Consider the following 16,155-nt stretch of genomic DNA (forward strand, 5'->3'; position numbering starts at 1 on the left):
GCCTAACGTACATATATTTTTTTCCAAATTTAAAATTGCCCTTTTTCGAGAAATTCGAATTTGAAAATTCGAATTCGAGTTTTCGAAAATTCATTTTAGAAAATTATTTTTATATATCTAAAAAAACTTAAGACAATGCCTTTGCAATGACATAAGTTTTAGTTCGATACATTAATTAGGAGCCGAGATATATCAAGTTAAAGAAGGTAATATATGCACTTTTTTGACCAAAATTAGAAATTTCGAACCGTAAAATTTCGAAAACTAATCAACCTAGAAGGATGAAATTGGGTATTTTTCAAACTTGCTATGATATCTTCACGCGACTTAAAAATCATCAAAATCTGAAAGAGTCAGTATAAAACAGTGTGTTAAGTTGATATAGAATGACCCGCTAATGAAATTTTTAAGCTAGTGCAAAGATACAATAAGTGCTTGAATGTTTAATTTAACTATATTGGAAAATATAGTAAAGTAGTAGTTTTCAGATGTATATAATAATCTCTTCTTATTTACTTCGGTGTTTCTTTCAATCAATCAGAGGTTACTCTCCAAACGGCCCTTGTACATTATTACAAATGACACTAAAAGTAGCTCTGTAAATGGTCTCTATAAACTGGCATAAATTTACGAAGTTGTGAAGTTCTTTTCGAAGCATCCTGCACACTCGTGGACTACCCCAACAGAAGAGTCTGGGTGCATAGCAGCTAAGAGCAAAGTTAGTGCTTTATTAAGTTTGGCCATGCATGGAGATTACCAGTCTAACTTACAGACTTTCATTTAAAATACCAACTTCCATTTTTAATTGAAAGTATGTTTTACAATACAAGCTTTTGCATTGTTATGCCATTTTTTTAATTGAAAAGTTGTTATTAATTGTTTCAGGCAGACGCATATTTACACTTATTAAATAATAATATGAGTTGAAAACACTAGTCAATAAAATTTCTTTTGGTTATTCTTTGAAAGGTTCCGCCACATTCGCCATATAAAGTGAACGTGTGCACAGAAGCGTCACAGTTTCCTAACAACAGGCTGCTGTTCACTTAGCCGGTGCCCAGCGAGTGGAACCTTCAACTCGCCTTCTGGTGCTCAAGATGGCGGGTAAGGTATCGGTAAGCAAATTCCAATCGTCTTTGCTTACTTTTATATTGCTCTTAGTGTATAGGTGCAGTGACGCTTGGACTCAGAAAATACTACAAGAAAACATATCTGAAAATTCAACAATAAGATGACTTCACATGTTCCAGACACGTGAGTAATTCAGTATGTTAGCATTTCTCCATATGTTGCTGTGTCTATATTTGAAGCCCAGTACTAGTTACGGAATATTTATATTAGAATATGGTATTTGAACAGTAAACATGTTGCATACTTCACAGGATGTGCAGTGTATCATTCTGTTAGAACACATAACATCTATATGAAAAAAGTAAGGTTTTTGACACTATAAGAAGTGAAAGCGTATCTTATGAAAATTAATAACTGGGTACTGAAGACATTATTAATATGAGTTTGTATACATTGTATCTTAATTCTATATCTATCCATTACTGTAGCTTCGTAATTTCCACCGGACCATCACATCAATATTTTTTAATCATTGGGAAAAGCTACTGACCACTATAATTTTGCTAAACTTGCATAATACCTCTGCCTAGGTAAATAGAGTACAATGTTATTTTCGGAAAATAAAATCAGACTAGACAGACACGATTTTAGTCCTGATTTACGAATCAGTTCGTATCATATCACAGGGAACACTGATACGCAGAAGCTACAGTATAGTTTTAAAATTTTTCAAGAGAATTGAATGTGCATAGCACTACTGCAAAATATACTACACTTCACAAATAGTATTCACTCTGAGAAAATGCCATTATTTAGATGTTATATTTTAAAAAAAATTCATTGAATCAGTTACTTTTTAAAAGTTTAATGCCCCAATTATTACCCTTTAATACATTTACACTGGTGACACCTTTGGATAATTCTATAAACTACTTGAAGCATGTGTCCCGCTGTTTGAACACCCATTGTTCTTCTACGTTATCAGAGGTCGCATTCATATTGGTCTATGTTACATTCAATAGTTTTTATAATTACATTTTATCTTTGTGCAAAAAGTGTGAAAGTGTAAATAACAAAAAAATACATATACTCTCACACACATAATCACGCAATAATTACTCTGTACCTTGTGCAAAGTAATTGGGGAATAATTAACATTCTTAAGAAGAAAAGAGAGCTTGGAGATTTGCTTTTCACACTTTACAGTGTGGTAGTTTTAGTTAGCAAATTATTCTGTTTTGCACACTATATATTAACATAATATAGTATGAGGTGGCAGAAATTCAACTTTGGTCTGCGCCTTTCTTATTATGCTATCAGCAATAATTGAATGCGAGCATAAAAATACCGCACCAGTAATATTCATGAATAATATACAGCTATATGCAAATGGCATTATTCCTTTTTATGTTAGCGTTTTACAGTGGCGGATCTAGAAGGTAAAAACTGGGGGAGCAGCCAGAACCCAGACTGTGATAATATCATGTGCTTAATATAAACTTTCAAAAATATATAAATAATATCTTAGATTATTTATGTTACTCAAAAAAGTGAGGGGACCTAGATGTCCCACTGTCTTTTTACTATATTGTGGTCAGTTTTTAGTAGCGCACAATCAGTCGACGATATTTGCATCATAAAATGATGTTTATAAAAAAAAAGAAAAGAAAAAGAAAGAAAATCTTGCTCTAATCATAGTGTATCATCGAATGTATCAATAGATACGATGAAACCATTTAAGCAATCACCCACTCGTTCAAAAATAAATTAATAACTACAAAATTAAGCATTAACAAAAACAAAAACATAAAAATAAATAAAATAAAAACGTGTTAAGAAAATATAAACAAATACAAACGCAAAAACTTCTACACAACAATTTACATTTGATTGTTTTCCGTATTTGTAACTTCCAGTTTTTTAACAACGTAGAGCAGTGGTCCCCAACTGGTGTGTTGCGAAATTTTGGAAATTAAAAACCACGAAGGATTTAATAATAATTAAAAGTAATTTTGAGACAAACTGAAAAAGTCAATGCTTCCAACGCCAGAAAGAATGTTCAGTACTGTATAGAGTCACTACTTAATCAGAAATCTATCAAGAGGAGTTGAGCACTCAATATGTTATCCACTCAGAACAAGGGTAGTAAATGTTTAATTTTGATAATATTTTGCTAAAAGAAGGGGGGATAAAAACTAGTTCCCGTTGTCTTCATCATTGGATTACACTGTTATAATTTACGTTTTAATTGGGTAAAGTTATCTGAGCGGGACACTGTATTATGTCTATAATTTTCCAATATATTCTGAATAACTAGACATGTTTTTCCCGCAGAAAGTCACTATCGCACTTCACATCTCTCCAGAACAAGTAGTTCATGGCTGAATGAACTTATCTTTTTATAGATATCACCATTGTAAACTTCTATCTTAAGATACCAATTTTATTGCCACATAGACTCGATATTTGCAAGTTTGGGAACTGTTCCTTCCCTGTTTCAATGCACATGCATTATGATTAAATACAGTTATTTATTTCTAGTTTAGTTCTTGACTACAATTTCCATCAAATTGCCAAGAAAACAATATACAAAATTCGGATAGGATATTACATTATCAAATGTATCATAATGATCTAGGCATGCAGTAAAATGTGTTGCCAGTCTGATAAATATTTGAAGGTAAAGCAATGCGTGAAATATATTACAAATAGGCCATTCTTTGCATGAAAAGAACAAGAATAGGTCTAATGCATAAGAATCTAAAGATATGAAAGGTATACCACCTGGACAACAGTAAGAACGGTTGGGTTGCATATCTCACAGGCACTATGATTTCACTGTAATTTTAGCATATACAGTGTGACTCCCCATCGTCTCAAATCCACCCTCAATTCGAAAATTGAAATGAAGGCTTCGTCCGCGATTATATCTGGTGAAGATCTACCTTTAAATTTGGTGAATCGAAGTAAATCTATTCTTTGCGATAAATCTGATAAGAGATCCACATATTTATCTGATTAGACACACACATACATTTTCGATATATTAGCACAGATGTAATATATTTAAAAACGTCGCAATATATTTCGATTCTTTTCTTCTATTTTCATAATTACTAAGTGTACGTCAATGAAACTTAATGAAAACTTAGCTACATATAAGTAATATTTTCAAAAGCAATATGAGGCCTACCAAGGTAGCTAAAACAAATGAAATTAAATCTTTAAGTATTACGTCCCATGATTATGCCAATTAGGCTAAAAGAGGAGGTAATGATTTGAAATGAAGAAAATGGCGGTATGAAGTAAATGGAAGGAAACGGGAGAACCCAAAGAAAATTCGCTCACACAGTGTTTGTCCGCAAAGTTTACTTGGTGCGAGCAGGGATTGAATGAATGGCGCAGTCAATGAGCACCAGAAATGAACGCTCAATCACTGAGCCACCGCAGCCCCCGGTAGCTAAAACCTACAAACATATATTTTGAGGGGAAAATCAGTAGTACGAGTTGTTTGAGTCAAATTTCTTTGGATGACTGTATTCAGAGAGGGCACAAAGTAACTTTCTCCAAAACAAGCAAGCTTCACATATTGGTTGAAGCTATTTTGCGCCCCTCCTATATATGATATTTTTCTTTATGTGATATTGTTGTTTATAGATTCTCTTTCAAGTCAAATTGAAGAGTAAGGGGAAAAAAGAAGGAATGTCATAAACTTCATTTTCGAGAAAACTGTGATTTAATATTGCAAACCGCGTAAGAAGAATAGGGCTAGTTACATCTTTCTACATGAACATTTTTACATCTACATATGCATGGCATATACAGTCAAATAGTACCAAGAGTCTCCAACAGGTAGGACAAAGCACCCGAAAAAGCACATACATGGGCATTCCTTGATTTTTTCCTTACCCTTCAATTGTTAAAAAATTGCCATAGATTATAAGAAAAATATGCCAAAAATGCAAAATGTCACACTAAATACATTAACGACGGGACAACGAAACCGTTCGCGGAAGTCAACAGGGAGATGGTCCCACAAGGTGTCGCCCAAATCTGATTGCCACATAGCACATCTGATAGAGCATCAGAACATCATAAGAAATGAAAATGAACAACATTTGAGGTTCTATAGACCAGAAGGGTAGGACCTACGTAGCTTCAACATTTGAATATCTTATATGTATTAGCATATATTACCCACTTCGCTGGGTTGAAATAATTAATTTAAATGCACAATCTTTGTATGAATTTGGATTTAAACGGGATCGGAAATGACACTGTTCATCTAAATGATCCCGAAAACTATGGATTAGACACTAATATTGGTCATTTTCTATTATTATTATTATTATTATTATTATTATTATTATTATTATTATTATATAGCTCCCCCTTCCCCTCCTGTGTGCTCCAGCACACGGCATCAAAATTGTCACTATTAATCTCAGCTACTCCTAAAACTATAGATTCGGCACTAATTTTAGTCACTTTCGATCATTTTTAAATTTTATCCCCCTCCCCTACGTTGTACCTCCCCCTCCAAAACTATCAGGGCTGAACTAGGATTGAAACGGCATAAGAAGTGTCACTGTTTCTCTCATCGACCTAGAAAACTATGGATTCGGCAATAATATCGGTCATTTCTGATCATTTTTAAACGTCTCTCCCCTTCCCCCTCCTCTAAGTTGCATCGTAAAAGTGAATAGCCTAAAGCAATCCCTGCCCATTAACTCATATGTTGAAAATGTGATTGAAATCAGTCGGGCGGTTCAAGAGTGATGAAGTCACAAAAGCAGTCATTTTTATTTTCATTTTTTACATACATATATATACCCCTCTCCCTCCCCTACGGTGGCTCGTCAAAGTGAAACAATACAAAACACCCGAGGCCCGACCCTCATATATGTTGAAAATTTGATGGAGATTGGTTGAGTGGTTCAAAAGTTATTAGGTTTTATTAGTTTTTATATATACGCCCCCGTCACGGAAGTCATTCTCCGGAATAGCCTTGAGAGCCGCGGTGCAAGCTGCTGGGATCCCCTCTGTCGTCTCAAAATGCTTGCCTTTCATCTGGCGTTTCAGGCGAGGAAACAAAAAGAAGTCCGGTGGAGCCACATCTGGGCTGTAGGGCGGCTGCGGAAGCGTTGGGATGCCGACCTTGGTCAGGTAGCTGTTCACAAGAAAGGCGGTGTGAGCCGGGGCGTTGTCGTGGTGCAGCTTCCAGTCGGCTCCTATGTCTGGTCGGACCCGATTGACCCTTCGTTTGAGTCTCTTGAGCATTTCCACGTAAAACTTGGCGTTGACGGTTTGTCCAGGAGGAACAAATTCATGGTGGACGATGCCTTTGATGTCAAAAAAGACAATGAGCATCGTTTTCACTTAGGATTTGCTCATTCTTCCCTTTTTTGGGCGAGGAGACGCCGGCGTGTGCCACTCAGCATAACAATATTTTGTTTGAAATAGCAAGATATACAGGTGTGCACAGATTTAAAATTCACTAGTAGATGAGCGTCACCTGATACCCGGTAGCTGAAAAATCGCCATTTTTTTACAGGGCCTCCTGATAGCAAGGACTCAATTTTCCAGTGTCGCATGACACGTGATGCCCTCCGTACCGTCCAGCTACGAAAAATTGAATACCTCGAAAACTCGTTCTCTTTTACTGCCTTTTTAAGTTGTGTATTCGTTCTCTTTTACAGCCACTTTTTTTCAACCCCTATTTTAACATAGGAGATATTACACAGAGACTATGAACACCTGTTTTCGCAGCTCCCTATGTATAAAAGAGTATGGCCTATTTTTAACCACTATTTAATATAGCACAGATTACAACCCCTATTTAATATAGCAGAGAATATTAACCAATAGCAGGAGTGTATTCGTTATCTTTTATCAACCCCTATGTAACATAACAGAAATTACACAAGCATTCATCAAGTACTACATGTCCCAAAAGTACTGACCATCGAGGTCAAAGGTCAAATATTTAAACCCGAATAACTCGTAAACGGAGCCACATATTCAGGTGGTGTTTCCGCATTTGGTAAAAGGTCATCTAGTACTACATGTTCCCAAATAGCAGAGCATGGTCCGATGTATCACGATACTGACTTCATAACATCGATGATCTGATCAGGATTAATCATTCGACAAGGGAACACTTATCCAAAATATGCACAGTAGGATGACCACAGACCAGCAGTGGCTTCATTATGATTTGGGGAGCATTCACATGATCATTCAGGGGCTAAATAGTGTGTGTGGATGTCACCATGACAGCTTCTACCCATCGACAGCTCATTGTTGATTACGCACACTTATTCATGTTGGTTCTATAGTTCCAGCTGGGAATATCATCTTTAAGCGTGAGAACACTTCTTGTCAAAAAAGCCACGTTTACTTCAGTGGTTCGAGGAGCACAATAGCAAATTTCAATTCCTGCAACGCACCCCAAGCACAGCCGATCTTAGCCAACTTGAACATTTTTCGAATATCATTACAGATTAGATCAAAGTTCATCTCAACCCTCTCCGCAGAATTTATATAAATTGACAAACTTGTTTGTGCAACTGTAGTGCGTCATGCCTACAGTCAACTGCGAAGGCCTCATTCCTTCCATGCCAAACTCTATTGCTCCAGCTTACCTAACATAGACATGTCAGACATTAGGTAGTGGTATAATGTTCTGGTTGATTGGTGTATGCAGCAATGGATGATATTTAACAAAATGTGATGTACATTTTTAGGTAAAGGGAAATTTAGTTACGTTGAGAAATTGCTTTGGTTTAAGTTAATAATTGATTGGGTCTTGTCATGGAGTTCACTAAGCTTTGTAGTCTCTCTAATGGAATGCAGTTGCGAGAGATGTCGTGTATTGGCCCAATTAACTCAATTATTGTTGTACACTTCATTGCACGAACTTTATCATTCAAACCACTCAATAAATTTACTATTGAATCTAATGCAAGTGAATTATCGGGCCAAGAAAGTGGTGTATCATGATGTAATATGTTTGAATAAGCTTGATTGATGTAAAATTCTGTGAGAAATGCTGATCAAAATAATATTTTATTCTTTTTTTTTTTAAAGGAAACCATTTATTTTTAAATTGCTCTTTCAATATTTCGTCCAAAATTTACTCACTTTTTTAAAAAAAATATATAGTTTGCTATAAGACCTTTATATACTTACGCTGTCTGGCTGTGTGTGTCTGTCCGTCCAGAACACAAACAAAATCTCAAGAACTGGTTGATGGGCCATTATCAATATTTACTAGAATATCGAGTGTTGAAGTTGGGAGTTTAGTTTGTTGATAGAGGTGATCCCAAGATATGTTTTTGGTACAACTACACGTAAATGTCACGTTCGTTGCATACAATTGGGTTAATTTCAATATTCTAACCAAATTCCTTCAATGGCACTGATACTTGTTAACATCAAGTACCTACAGAGCGGGAAGAAATGAAGATGAAATGAAATCTTTCAGTTTAACGTCCGATTATGCCCTTTAGGCTAAAAGAGATTATGGTTGAAGCTGGGAGGAAACGGGAGTACGCCGAGAAAAATCACAGACACAATGTTCTCCACCACAAACTTACTTGGCGGGAATCGAACCAGGGTCCCACACACTAGAGCTAGACGGTCTATCACTGTGCTACTATGGCTCGCTTTGTTAGGACATGCCAAAGTAACATTTCTGCAGGCCACCTAGATAGTCCGGGTTCGATCCTAGCTGAACAATATTTTCTATATTGTTATACAATTGTTACAAAACGCCTCTGACATTTACTCACTCTCTCAAAATGGGCTTCCTGATTAAGTAAGGCAGAACTGTCTGCGGTGGTGACTACATCATCTTCATAAAATTGTGAAACCTTCCTCTTGAATCTCAGGTCTGGTGGATTGTCGCAAATATATGCAATCCTTTCTTTACCTTTAGGGTGATACGTAACATCCTCTACCCTTTTATTACAAAGTTTAAATAAATCACAATCAGTTGTGAATTAAATATTAAAATATGGGAAAACCCTTTTCTTGCAGCAGATATTAGGAAAGCCATCCCTGTAATGTAGTGCATCTGTGTAACTACATGTACACTGACGTGCCAGCGAATTAGGTACGCTTGACTGTTTGAAGTTCTCGCATTGTCACACCTACATATGTGTTGTCTAAATTAATTGCGTTTAGTTAAATAGGCAGGACATGTAGCTGCAAGGCGCAGTAGTCATGTCAAGTGGAATGGGAAAATTACGGGATTTAGGCAGTTCCACCGAGGACAGATTTTTACCTTCACTCTATGTCAGAGATTGCAAATCAAGTGGGGTTCTTGTGTACTACTGTTGTCAGAGTATGTGTTGAGATTATGCAAATGCGAAGAAGATATCTGAGAACCGGGCAAAGTCCAAAGGTCAGTGCGCCCTCTCTGAATGTGGATGCCTTCTATGTAGATTCTCTCTGTTTTACTTCTAAAATAACAAATTTAAATCAAACTAGATTTCGATTTGAATCTTTTCTTTATAATAAGAAAGGAATCCAGAATCCACTCATTTCCTTAAGTGTGTTAAACACATATGTCACAATTTTCTCAGCCCGTTATTTTGTATGGGAAAATGTGTCTTTTTTTTCTTTTTCTCTTACAAGTTAATATAAATGTAATGGTATGATTTTACACATTTATCTTATTTTATGTATTTACTATTTATTTATTTAGGGGAAGTGCGCACAGTACCGGACACCTAAGGATTTTTCGAATTCACGAGATAAGTAAGAGGTACATCATAAAAGTAATGCAACCATATTAAAGTTGGACATGTATTATAAGAGCTGACGTAAAAGAAACTACAACAATGGAGTGCATATATGTTTAAAATGAAAATGAAAATCAGGTTCAAATTCACACATACACAGAAACGTTACCCAGTACCGGACACAACATAAAATACATTTGTTTCCTTTTATATGCAACGAATAGTATGATATATAAACGTAAATAACGTCTGAAGGCACTTCTATAAATATTTAAGTAAATAAAACACATCTCGTTGCAGAAACAATAATAATACAAACAAAGAAATGTCAAGCGAATATCCCAGTACTGAACAAGGAGTATGAAAATGTAAATTAGTCCTATCTCACCTGAACATAAACAAGCACTAAACAAATTTGCACCAATCACATAAATAATAGTCAATATTCTCTTGATTTGTGCATGCAACATGAGCCCATTTGTGACACAAAATACACTGCACTCACTCTTCGTCCACTTTCAGAACAAATGATGCATTCAGTGATGATGGCTTTTAATCCACTGCTGCACTTATCTGTGCCACTGGTGTCAAAGTCAGTTTTTTTCTTATTGACTTCTTACTTTTCTTTACACCTGTCTGTTCGCTTTTATTAGCTACCTTTTCGTTGAGTTATCTTCGTCTACTTGAAACTGCATGCTCTTCAGTTTCGTTTCTTCTATCATTTGTGCTTTATTTCCTGTTACTTTTTCTTCTAATGCTTTCCTGTATGGCGTAGATGTTAGAATTTGGCTGGTTTCACTTCTGTTTCTTCTCATTGGTAACCTGCTGTTTGTTTCGCTTGTGACTAAGTAGATCTCTTGAGCTACTTTCTGAAATTGTCTTGAAGTTGACGGCATACTAGGGTCGAATGAAGACCTTTCTTGAGCTGAGCGAGAAATCGTGCTAACAGAACTGTGTTTTACACCATGTAAAGTGAAAAACTTCTTTTTGTTCATCGACAGCAATTGGTTGTCCATGTCCTTTTGATGATTAACAAGCTGCGTCTCCATTTCTGAAAATGTTGTATCAAAACGGCCCATTTAAGGAATCATTTCTATTGTTTCCAATTTTGAAGTCTTTCACTCTATCCTCTAAAGTGCCCTTAGGTACCAGAAAGTTACGTGCTGCTACCCTCAGATTCATTTGCCCTTCCATGACTGCTTGCGTTGCCTTCGTCATCCTCTTCCACCCATTTCCCCCCATTCTTGCTTGCCATCTTGCCTGGAAAAAACAACAACGAGAAACGCTACTAAAATTTCCGTAACGACGACATTGTGTCCTTGTCCGATACTGGGAACATACATGCTGTCCGGTACTGGGAAATTAACACGTTAACATATAATGTTGGGTCGCGTAGTAACACGTTCCGTAATTCAATATTTATTAGCATTCTTGGGTACATCACACAATAAGAGAAGTCATATATGTAATAAAATGCTCACGTGCTTACCCGTACAGTCGACACAGTAGACAAAACTTAACATACAGCACCAACGTACACAGCAATTCAGCTACAAACGCCAATATCTTTCTCCACAATGGCCTGATACAAGTCACAACTTGCTCACCTACACCTTGAACTTACACAATGGTGATGATAGCCAGTACACGTCTGTCATCTATCGGATATGGACTCTACAACTACTGTCCGGTACTGGGTAACGTCCGGTACTGTGCGCACTTCCCCTATTTATTTATTTATTGAAATTTGTTTAATAGTTTCTTGGTTGATGAAAATTAAATTATAGGATTCATAAATTTAATTGAAATGATATTACATTTATATTTAATGTGAATTGAGTTTGACAGAGAAAGATATATTGTAAGGAAATCAACAAAATAACACCATTGACCGCTTGAGTACCATTACGTACGTAGTCGAGCCAGTATTCTTCTCTAGCACTACGTACAGTCCGTGCGTAGCTCGTTTAAAACAGCTGAAGAGGAAATATTCTTATATTATTTTGCCTACGAAAACGTGGGATTTTTTTCTGGTCGGAGAGGACCAAAGTTTACGTCTTTATGTGACAACATTAGAGCACGTGACCTTTTCAAGCAATGAGAAAATCACGATCGTTATGCCATCTGTTGCTGAAAGTACGAACCGTTGCTATTTATGAGACGTGTGTTTTTGTTCTTGTGTGCTTTATATCACAAAAACAGTATAATGAGGCCAACGCACTAAACACTGGACTACAGAAGACCCAAATGTTCATGGCAATAATTTTAAAACAATTATGTAGTTAGCAACCATTCTGGTTGATGATTTGTTTGCACTAATTTTTGCCTAATGCTCTCCGCTTAGCATGGTCGCCAGGCTCTGCACTCTATCTACAGGGCTGGGATTCAAAGGGTAAAACAAATAAACAAAACAAAAGAGGAAAAGAAAATAAAGGAAAAAGTTGTATATCAATCAAAAGGCTAATAAATAAATATAAGCATCCTTTATACATCCGATTTTTTTTATCGTCATTAACACAATTTGATAATTCGTTTATGGGTTTCTATTTAATTCTAATGAATTATAATTGAATTCAAGTTGTCATAATTTTATATCAATTTGTTCACTTTTTTTTGTAATTTATCGGCATTTTCTTAAAAATATTGTTCTATATTATTTTGTAGGTGTTGTGCATGGCAATGGTGTTTTACCTCGCATCATCGGATACCGAAGTACCCATGAAGTAAGTTTTTTTATCTGTTTCCTTGTTTCCAATTAAATGTAAAGAATAATATAGTCATTTACACTCTCACCGAAGGCAAGAGCGGTCCTAGGTTTCATTCCCGGTGGGGACACTCGGTCGAAAAGTTGTAACAGCTTCTTTCAGACCAGTCATTCTGGGTGAGGTTTTTCGTGAGTTTTTCTCATGTATAATAGCTTCAGGCCGCTTTTGTCTTCGCCATTCCCTTTTTCCTATCCAATTCCCCTCTCAATGTGATCCCGGAGGGATGTTATCTCTCGAATATGTGACGGTTTAACATGGCCATGGAAGCCGAAAGCCAGAAAATGTATTTATTTATCCTAATTCTAATTTTAATACAATAAATAATAGCTATTAGTGTTGCTGAAGAGACGATATCAGACTCGCAGTAAGTTTTCCCTCTCTTCTCTTAAATTTTGTAAGTCTTGTCTCGTCTCAATCCTCGAAAAAAATTTCTCGTCTCGATTATCGCAGAAGCTTTTGCGTCTCTTCTAAATGTATGCATAAACTGTATGACCTCATTGAATTGCGTCGACTATGGGTAGTATTTCTTACATTTAATCTTTTAGGATATCTCTTCTCGTTCTCGCTATATTCCACATAATCTCATTTTGACCCCACTTTATGCCCCTATTTGACCCTTTCAATGCGCTTGTTGGCCTATATAAAAAAAATACGTGTCTCTTCTTTTTCAATGTTCTTTATGTCTGCGCAATCTTATCACAATCGGTGTGTTACACCTGGGTACCCTCCTTTGTAAGTCTTAAGCCCTGAGCATAGTTTTAGTGTTACATGATCTATAGCAGGAGTAGTATAAATTGATAAAATGAAATAAAATCTTTTAGTTTAACGTTCCACAATTAGGCGTTTTAGACTAAGCGAGACGGATAACTAAGGCAAGTAAATGATAAAGTAAAAATTGGTGGAATGAAAAAGCGGTAGGAAACTGGAGTAACCCTGGAAAACCCAGGCATACGATGTTGTCCGACACAAACTTACTTGGTCGGGGATCAAACCAGAAACCCCGTTCACCAAATTTAATCGCTTTGCCACTCAGCCACCGTGTTTCCAGATATAAATTGATAAAGTATAACGTTTCAACGATTTATCAACGTTTCAAGACAATGCAAGTAATTACACAATACACTGCAATAATAAATATGTTCTGAATGTCGTTTTATCACAGTGTTCCTGTACTTCTCCTGAGGCAGAAGAATTCTGATAACTTCTGGATGAAATTAAGAAAAGAATACCTCACTTAGTCTAAAACGCCTAATCGTCGAACGTTAAACTAAAAGATTTTATTTCATTTTATCAATTTATACTACTCCTGCTATAGATCATGTAACACTAAAACTATGCTCAGGGCTTAAGACTTACAAAGGAGGGTACCCAGGTGTAACACACCGATTGTGATAAGATTGCGCAGACATAAAGAACATTGAAAAAGAAGAGACACGTATTTTTTTATATAGGCCAACAAGCGCATTGAAAGGGTCAAATAGGGGCATAAAGTGGGGTCAAAATGAGATTATGTGGAATATAGAGAGAACGAGAAGAGATATCGGAAAATGTTAATGTAAGTAATACTACCCATGGTCGACGCAATTCAATGAAGTAGAACGCACCCATGAGAAGAGAGTAGAACATCCGGAAAAAGGAACAATCACGTGTACAACATTGTCACAATGTGTTACGGAAATGAGCGAAAAGGGTGATAAGGAGCAGGAAGAAAGAAGAAACGAAAACAATGGGCTTGTTGGTCGATATAAAAGAAAATACGTGTCTCTTCTTTTTCGATGTTCTTTATGTCTGTGTAATCTTATCACAATCGGCGTGTTACACCTAGATACCCTGCCTTGTTAGATGAATTAGAATTGCCCAGGGTAAATTTCACGTCTTGTGTCAATTGTCGTCCCAAAAATGAGACGAGCATTGTAATATGTCTCGCCTAGGGGGACTACCAAGTGGGTGTCATTTTATCGCCAACTATTAAGATTAAACATATCTCACAAAAGAGACAAATTTGAAACTCTCACCAAAATCTACAGAGACTCAAGCGAGCATTGCACGTTATAAGAAGTGAGCACAACACAACATAGGGGTTGTCCCAATTAAACCGGTCAGAATTACATACGTTCACAATGACTGCCATACGCAGCGCATAAATGGTTCTAAAATTTACTTATAGCATGTCTGCAAATTTGCAAACATTTTATTCTGAAATAAATATTCAACTGGTAAGCTCTATCGTGCTAAGAAAATCCTTTGTTGATTTTAGCATAGATTTATAATTTGCGCAAAACCAAATTTGATGATCTTTAACTCTGGAACCAAAAGCCTCCACACCAGAATGTTTTATATCCGCACTAAGCCCACTAAGATCTGTCACCATGCCAATATGGGTCAAAATGAGATAACTCTTACTGCACTTAAATGATAAAAGCTATTCTTGAGAGTTTTTTTTTTCAACGAACTTTAAAAGGTTCGTAACTGAATTTTCTATATCTATCTGTCTGTCTGTTATTTGAGATGTTTTTTTTTTTTGTTTTTTTTTATTTAAAGCTCTCCATTCAAAAGAGCATCAAAAACTACCTGAGAAACTTATGGAATTTATCGCATCACTCTTACCGTTTCCGACATGTTGGCCAAAAATTGACCGATTTCCGGAGATTTAAGGAGCCATATCTCGGGTGCTGTAAGTCATAGACGGATCATATTGGTTTTGATCAATACCAAAGAGCAGTCGTTCTCAAAGTAGGGTCCGTGATGCTTAAAAATTGAAATATGTTGTAATAAAATGGAACTCTCACGTGTTACGCAGGAAGTATTCTTTCAGTTACTAAATAGAAATCAATTAGAAATGTTTTCCTACTTTTACTAAGTTTTAGCATAGTGAATATGGAGAGTTGTCTAAAAAAAGGCATTACAACATTTGATTCCTTTCCCTACCACTTATTTATGTGGACAGACTCTTTCTGCTCTTTGCAGTATTAAAATCTTAAAGTGAATCGGACCTGAGTTTGATGGTGACAAAACATATTCCAGATTTATATGCAATTATGGAAAAACAGATATAATTCAATTTCTCACATTAGTGACCCCACATTTGAGAACATTGTTTATCGAGTGGATTTCCTTTAAAAAATACATTGATTTGCAGTCTTGAAATTTACTGTATTTTTAATTGAAATTTCGTTCACTAAGAAACAATCATATATATTCAGAATAAATTCCCTATTGCATTATTTTTCTTGATCTTCTTGTGGTCAGTGATAATTCTAATTAGTATATTTTTAAATACTATGTGAAATTTCAGATAGCATTGCAAGGGGGTCCGCAGATCACTTTCCGAATAAACAGAGGGTCAGCGTTAACGGAAAGTTTGACAACCACTGCCTAAGAGAATGGTGAACCATTTGGTACCAAATAGTAATCAGTGGTCATTGGCTAACTGGCCACCGTTCTTCAAATATTGGCCATATCTCGGGAACCCTAAGCCATAGAAAGACCATATTTTGCGAATTTTTGAGAGAAACAGGAGGAGGTGCAGATAAATAGATTTACTTTTACATGTAGTAAAAATCACAGATATC

The 16,155-nt window shown here is 36.0% G+C and overlaps 1 protein-coding gene across 1 annotated transcript in view; it reads left to right on the top strand.

Annotated features, from left to right (window-relative positions):
- The first annotated feature begins 1,028 nt into the window (after positions 1 to 1,028).
- The window catches only part of LOC145673866 (uncharacterized), a 34,906-nt gene continuing 19,779 nt past the window's right edge, over positions 1,029 to 16,155 (top strand). The window contains exons 1-2 of the mRNA XM_081743644.1: positions 1,029 to 1,115; positions 12,483 to 12,541. Coding sequence (XP_081599770.1) covers positions 1,098 to 1,115; positions 12,483 to 12,541 — 77 coding nt within the window. The 5' untranslated portion in view covers positions 1,029 to 1,097. The remainder of the gene's footprint in view (positions 1,116 to 12,482; positions 12,542 to 16,155) is intronic.

Source organism: Thermobia domestica, chromosome 17 (genome assembly GCF_964235325.1).
Source record: "Thermobia domestica chromosome 17, izTheDome1.hap1.1, whole genome shotgun sequence".
NCBI lineage: Eukaryota > Metazoa > Arthropoda > Insecta > Zygentoma > Lepismatidae > Thermobia > Thermobia domestica.